Source organism: Styela clava, chromosome 3, assembly GCF_964204865.1.
Source record: "Styela clava chromosome 3, kaStyClav1.hap1.2, whole genome shotgun sequence".
In the NCBI taxonomy this organism is placed as follows: Eukaryota; Metazoa; Chordata; class Ascidiacea; order Stolidobranchia; family Styelidae; genus Styela; species Styela clava.
In genome coordinates, this window is record NC_135252.1 from 1,703,512 (window position 1) to 1,711,764 (window position 8,253).

Genomic DNA, 8,253 nt, shown 5'->3' on the forward strand with positions numbered 1-8,253 from the left:
TTCAGATTTGCAGAAACTAATTGAATTATCCAGCATGGGGCAGTGAATGCGCATATCTTTAACTAGATTACGTACGTGTGAACAGCATTTAAGTCGTTCGTTTTCGTCTCAAATAGCGCCTTGTTCATTATTAGGTTAGTTTTAACCCGAAGCGCGCGGTATTTGTAGTCGCTATTTTGCACCAATGCAAGACAAATATGCTCGTAGTCTGCGCAACAACAGGTTTCAGTTTATGATGCAATGTAGGAATGAACTGATGAGTAGGTACGCATCTTACTCGTTCTAAATCCTACCGATGTTACCGGGTGTCTCAAAAATGTGGTGTCCCACATGTCCTCAACTCAACAAAGTCGCTATGAGCAATAACCAAATAATTTCAGACTAAATTAAACAACATTCAGTAAAATAGAAATGATAAACACATGACATGCTGTAGGAAAAGCTTTCCCCGCCACCAAGACTGGACAGTGCGTTATTTGCCACATTGCGACGGACGACCACGTTGCGAGCAGATCAAAAAAGCTTACTGTGATGACAAATAAAAAATTGATTGATTGTGGTGAAATAAATAAGATAATTCACACTGACTTGATTTAGCCCTTTCTTTAACAAGGTACACAGACATATTTTATATTCGGAATTATTGCAATAATGAATAAAAATAATATAATTGGTGGCAGAATTACTGCATTGAAATTAAAATTTTGATCTTCCTCATAACCCAAAATATATTTGCCATCTTGTTGTTATTATTCAGCTCCAATTGCTTCCTAATACACAATTAGTAATTTTCAAATAATATCAGACTTTTTGATTCTGATTCCATTGTACCAATCCTCAGCAGTTTGCGAAGCCTTGGGGTCACTCATGAAAGTTGCAAGCGCTACAACTTCATCACCTTTGCAGTAGTAAGCACAAAATTTCCTGTCTTCCAAACTCCCCTTGATTACTATGTCATCATAACCCATACCATATCCTGTGTTGGAAGAAATAAAGTAAATCAGAAACTCTCATGCATCAAAGAAACATTTGGGTCATGATTTCAATTGTTTGAAACAGTGCAATAGACTCATAGGTCATAGCCATGCCACCCAGCGTAAAACTTATTGAAGTATTTTTATTGGATGACTTGTATGATTGTACTTGTCGTCAAGCAGGCTATTGCCTTGGTCACATTATTAACAAAGCTATTAAGACTATTTTGTTGGCAGTTTGAATATGATTTGCCCGCTACCTCACAATTGATGCTTCTTACTAGATGTTGCAAGTTGATTTGTTCGGAGATTTCGATCTGTACATGCTAGACACTATTCAAAGTATTAATAGAAGCGTGTAACAATCACTACTTATTAGTTCAGTCAGACCTCAGTGTATTCTTCCCAGAAATACTCAAAGCATGGAATAAGCAGTTCCACTGGAACCATGAATTTACTTTCCTCGCACCATGACATCTCACTGAAATCACCCTTATAATTTAAGGTAAAGCTAGATTAATATCTATGCACTAACCTGTATATCTGATGTTCTTTCCTGGAGCAAGGGCTGACCAGAAAAATGGAACAGAATTAACTTCTGTAGACCTTTCAACAACCATATTTTTACCAACAACATTACCATGGTGATGTGCCATCTGCCAGTGCTGAACGTTAGCAGGCTGCCAGTTGAGCATTCTGTAAAAAGTTCAGTACTAACATCAATCATATGAGGACACAAATGCAATCTCATCAGAATTATTGTTTAATTGTTTGCAAATGTTCAATACCATCATCCGGACATAATAGCTGAAGAATTTAACATCACATAACAACACTGTTGTTAATATAAATTCATTTTAGAACACTGTGCAGACATTATTTTTTGTGAAAACGTTACTTACTTCAGGGGAAAGACTGTTATATCCCCTGCAGCATAGATATTAGGAATATTAGTTTGCAAGTATTTATCAACAGGAACAAATCCTCGATTGTCTGTTTTGATTCCAGAACCTTTTAAGTAAGTTGTCGATGGAACAACGCCAACACCAGCAATAACAATATCAGCCTGAGACAAATTATAACACAAATTATAGAACATAGCTGTTTAACTGTGATGCAAATAAAAATAATCGTCATGGATTAATTAAGACAGAAAGGAACAAAAGCAATTACATCGATAACAGTCCCATCTTTTAGTACAGCTTGTTTGACTACTCCGCCTTCTCCACGTAGTTCAGTGACAGAAGCATTCATGAAGAACTTGATACCTCGTTCTTCGTGAAGTGATTGCATTACTTTCCCAACCTGAACAAGAAAACAACAATTTCATTTTAAATGTACTACCATTACACTGGCTCAATTTTATGTGGTACAAATAAACTACCGTAATACAATATATGCCAATAACTCAATGTGAAAAGTTCAGTATTAACATCAACCATATAAGGAACATATCCAATCCCATAAAAACTATCGCCAGTTTACAACAATAACAATTCTTGTGCGGCTAATTGAAACAGGACAACTATTCCAAATAACTTGAAAATTAACTCAGATGACAAATATTGAAAAAGAAGCATGATGGCGCAAACTAAAGTTAACGAGTGGCCACTAACTTTTATGCCCAGAGCAGTCTGGAAAGGGGCTTCAAAGAATTCACACACTGTCACTGAAGCAGCATTTCCAACAAGAGACGAGGCTACTTCCATTCCAATAAATGAGGCTCCTATTAAGACAACATTTTTGTTGTTAGCCTGAAAAAAAGAGTAAACACAATCATACTGTATAAAAAATTCAATTAAATATTATTTTAAGTTATTGAAATGTTTTTAAACCAAGATTTTGAACATCATTATGCAAATCTGATTTTGATTCAACATTTATGGAGATTTCGTGGAAATAATAATACAAAATTTTATAGACTTTTTCGGAGTAGTTTTATTCAGAGAAAAAATTTTGTTTGCATATTAGTCATCAAGTACGATATCGATCAAAATATCTAAATCAATGGTTTCAACCTTTTTGATGGAGCGGAACCCCATCTAACATACCAGAGCACAAGGAAACCCTGTTCCATAGTTTGATTGACTGTTCAAATTGGAAAAACTATAAATATATATAAAAACTAAGCAATTTTGATAATAGTTTCAAAGGAGATATAACATGCATTTGATTATATTTAAACAATATATATTTAAAATTGGACTCTTGGATTTGAATATAAACTTTTGGAACCCCTGTACTGTACTGGCGAAACTGTACTGTAAACCCCAGTTGAAAACCACTGATCCTAATAAATCTATGGTTTTTGAGATGAATAAACAAGGTATTCACATAAATGGAGTCAAAAAAATTGATCAAAAAAATGACTTCACAAAAGAATAGATCAAGATCATTGGCACAAGACCAAAATAGTTTTGAATGTTCAAACATTATTACCTTGTTAAAAATTGTATTGGCATCATCTGGTGTTCTTAAGATGTGTACATTTCCCAGCTCCCACCCAGGTATCGGCAGAGTTCTTGGATTTGCCCCTGGAACATACAGATAAATTCCTAATCTAATAATTCTATATATACAGTGATAAAAATTATGTCTAGCATTTACAAATTCAAAGTGTAGCAAATCAGAATATGCATTACTGTTTCATTGATATTTACATACCTGAAGCCAACAGGAGTTGATCATAAACCACATATTTTCCATTAGAAAATCCAACAGATTTAGATGATGAATCAACATTGGTAACTTCATGTTCATATAGAATTTCAATTCCATATTTCTCATAAAATCCTTTGTCCCTCAGGTAAATTGAATCAGCTTTGACATCTAAAGATTTGCTCAACTTCGGTCTGAAATTGTTAATTGCTTCAATCAATTTATATGCTTTGACATTTGCAAGATACTATTCACATTTTTATCAATACTGCAATACCAAACTGGAATCATAAACATAAAAATCATGTCAAAGAAACTAGCAGTGTATATGGTCTGGCCTTCGATAAAATAACCAACAGAAAATCTCAAATAAAGGGCTAAAAAGAACCTCATCAACTTGCAGACTTGGTTCATACAAATGGAGGCCTAGTGTACCCCATTTGTTATTCTGGGACTAGCATAAAAAGCAGCCTGATGTTAATTAAAGATATGGCGCAGTCATACCGAAATAATGATAAACATTACAACAGTCAGGCTAGATCGAGTTTGTTCAACTAATTGAAGGTTTGGGAAAGAAGACCCATATAAAGGTTCATTTGTCTCAATGAATAATACTTATGTATCTTTAAGTCTAATAAACTTTGAAACTGTTCCATGTTCAGATGTTTTACCTGTCATAAGGAGGATGTGATTCCCTGGTTAAAATAGTGATTTTTCCACCGAAAGATTGCTGACGTAATGATTCTGCACATGTTTGAGCTGCTGCACCACCACCTACTATAACAACTCCATGACCTTATAAATTGAAATAAACTATTATAAATCTAGGTATTGAATTCAGACGAACAGCAGCATATTTCAGTTTGCAGTCACGGAAGTGAAATACAGGAGTGCGTGATTATTTATATTTTCAATTTCGCGCTTTTATTATCAGCACCAGGTGTGACAAAATGATACCGCAAGCGTGAGGCATTAGGTACACTGTTGAAATTTCACAATCCCCGTAAGAGTATTTCACAACATTCGTGGACGATTGCAGGATTATGGAATCAAAATGATATTGTTATTACATCCGTATATTACAGTATGATATCAATTAAAATAGAAGTTACCTTCGTCATCTTGACGTCCTATCATATGCTTTTGCCTTTTGGGAGAGGACAAAGCGCACTTCTGAGCTTTAACAATCACATCATTTCCTTGTACAAAAACATCGAAGCTTTGCAAACTATCCAAACCTGGGAAATCCTCTATATCACCAGTTTTCGTATTGAAACACGCGCCATGCCACGGGCATCGTACTCGTCCTTTTGACAGCACTCCTTTAATGAGAGGTGCGCCATAGTGAGTGCATTTGTGACTAACGGCGGAAAATTTATCGCTGTCTTTTATCAACAGCACTTTTCCCAGATTATCAAATTCTATCTCTCGCATTTCTCCATTTTTCATGTCCTGCACCTTGCACGCCGTAACTTGGAGCACATCATTACCGCTGGCCATTTTTCTAGCGATGTATTGTGCGTTTGATATTGGAGAAAGTAGCTTATGTACAGGAATGAAATCGCGATTTATTGATCTAGCAAATTTTGCAGCAATGGCGCATAAATGCTTGCGCATATCTCAAATCGTGCGCTGATGGCCGATCAAAACAAACAATGATAAATTCAACTTTTCAGCAGACAAAGTTGCGATTCGACAAAGGGTTTGAACGCGCATTCAAGCCGGCGCGCCATAGTATTCTACAGTTGCCCACAGACACAAGCGTGCGACAAGGATTTGGAACGCTGAAATATCCTCAAATATTAGCGCCAAATATCTCGCAATAGTTGAAAATGAAAAAATGTTGTAACCAAAATTCACAAAGGAAAATGTCTATCGTACCAACACCTGTAATTGCAACACTGCATGTTGTGATCGAACTAGGCTATTAAAGGCGCTATAAATGGTTAAAACTAGCGATAATTACAAATTTTAACCACTGAAAATTTCAAAACAAGAAAAAATACCAACAAGAACAACAACATTATAATAATAACAAAGTGATGATTCATAGGTCTTTTTCGTGTCCAATAACACTATATTATATATATTCAAATTATATAAGTCGCAGTAGTAAGGCGGCATTCGGCTGCGTATATAATGAAGCATTGACAGTCCTAAACGCCCATATGATTATGATGTAGGAAAGAAAAAAAAATTCGGGTACAATGCAAAATAAGTTGAGTGAGTTTAATATATATACATATATACATTCACGCAGTGATCCAGAGGAATCAGTATTTGTTCTTCATTTTACTTTGAATTGTGAAAGATTGAAAAAAGAGATTTTAAACTTTATGACATGGAATTCTTCGGTGCATATGATATAAGAACGCGCAAGAGGCGTTGGCGAAAGTTCATGTTCCATATAACTCGCTGGTAGTGTTGGAATAATTGCACTTGTGACCAATGATTCGAACCTCACAGAGTTGCTCACGTGCATTGCATTATTCATCGTGATCAGTTTGCTTTCCAAACGTGTCAACTATGTTGAGGTTATAGAAAATTGTCAATTTTATTAACTTGTCTGCTGGGAAAATTTACAAAGAGCAAGATTAATGGTAGTGGCAAACCTATTAGATATTTGACAATATTTAAACGAGAATATCGGTCGGAGACCGAAGACTTATCGATCGAAACTGCGGGTTCGATTCATGACTCTATAGTGACATCGTGTGTCCCATCACTAATTAATTAATAACTTGCTAATTATACGACATAATTCATCCAAAATTGATAGGCTTCTGGTCCGAGATATGATTAATGCACATGCACATGGAGCAGATTCAACCTCGCCTTCGTGAGATATCGCGTTCACCTAACAGACAAACAAACAGACATACAAATACCTATCAACATACTTACCCATCTTCAGATCAATAAGTAACAATATACATATATATATTAATATAAACGCTCAGATTCGAATGGAAACTTGCGGAACCCCCGAAATGTGCTGGCGGAACCCCGGTTGAAAACCACTGCAATGAAGGGATCAAATGGCACACATTCAACAAATTACTATTGAATTTAGACGCAAATTTAAATCAATTTGCATTATTTTTAATGTAAAACTTGCTTCTAGTAATCAAAAAAACCAAGCACAAGGTTTGTTTTGGCATCCAATCGATTGATCTGTTTAGTTGTAATTAAAATTAGCACACAATGAAGTTTCTTACGTAGTTTGTTGAATACATTAACTACAATATATATATATATATATATATATATATATATATATATAAGCTCTATTACGGTAGTTAAACGGACCTGCCATAATTGCAGTACTTAAGCGGACGTCGTTCCTGTGTCCGTATCATTGTTTTTAAATACGTACTTGGAGAGCGCGAGAGCCGTTGACAACTACGGAGAAAAAGAGTCAACACAATCCTCTCGATAACAGATATAAAATTTTTGTCCGCTTAATTCGTCCACTTAATTCAGACCACCAAATGTTTTAGCCTATTTCGGCACTAAGCCGGACCCCTCTTATATGTCGCCCTGGATGTCTACATAAATGATGCTGCTTTTATTTTATTAAGCATTTTAAAGCGTATGACCTCGCTTTAATTTCCGATGGATTCGAACCATTCAGCATTATTTATCACAGAAAATAGCATTTTTTTTTTCAATGTTCAGTATTTTGTGCAAGGGAGATGCACTGTGTTTGGTGTAGGAAATAATCTTCCATGTCAAAAAATACTCAAAATGCAACGTGAAGGTAGACAAATCGAAACAAATTGATTCAAACGTAATATATATTTGAAACTGAGAAATACACAGAGCATATCACAAATGTTCGCCTATTCCAACCCTACGGTGTAACATATAGATTGAACAGATGCTATGTTGTGAGTGTCAAGATATCAATACCAAGTCAAAATTATTGCATTCAAATAATATTGATAAACTTTGCGCAAAATATATCTCAAAAATCCGCATATCTATATGGCTAGTTATTAAGCATGACATATAATTGAAAAACAAAATTTTGAAATGCCATACATATTGAGAAACAATACACAAAATATATTTCAAATGTATCACCAATTTGATTGCTAAAGTGTGAAATATTATTTTAAAAAGGAAGTGTGGTATATAATAGTAAAATAAAAAATGAAAGTGCTAATATTATTGAGAAACAATAAAAGAAAATTATATATACGCAGAAGGAAACCGCAGAATGAAATTCATGTCATTAATGAAGACAAAAATCACACAAATTCGATTTCAAATGTTCATCTATTCGGTCACTCAAATGTGGCACGTAATTGAAAAATGAACACCAGCCCTATTGAGAAACATTACACAAAATTTATCTCAAATGTCCACTTATCCGGCATTTAAGTGTGGCATATAACAATTAAAATAAAAATTCTGAAATCATATTGAGAAATATTACACAAAGTATATCTCAAATGTCCACCTATCCGGCCACACTCTGAAATCATATTGAGAAATATTACACAAAGTATATCTCAAATGTCCACCTATCCGGCCACCTAAGTGTGGCATACAAGAATTGAAATGAAAATTTTGAAATCCTATCGAGAAATATCACACAAAGTATATCTCAAATGTC

The 8,253-nt window shown here is 34.8% G+C and overlaps 1 protein-coding gene across 1 annotated transcript; it reads right to left on the minus strand.

The window, feature by feature from the left end:
* Positions 1–354: 354 nt before the first annotated feature.
* Positions 355–5,408, minus strand: LOC120342261 (apoptosis-inducing factor 3-like). Its single transcript, XM_039411023.2, has 9 exons — positions 4,745–5,408; positions 4,304–4,427; positions 3,639–3,826; positions 3,414–3,508; positions 2,591–2,728; positions 2,148–2,279; positions 1,877–2,040; positions 1,510–1,670; positions 355–976 (listed from the first exon to the last, which is right to left on the minus strand). The coding sequence occupies exons 1-9, from the start codon at positions 5,247–5,249 to the stop codon at positions 792–794; spliced, it is 1,692 nt and encodes a 563-aa protein (XP_039266957.2). The 5' UTR covers positions 5,250–5,408; the 3' UTR covers positions 355–791.
* Between the last annotated feature and the right edge of the window lie 2,845 nt (positions 5,409–8,253).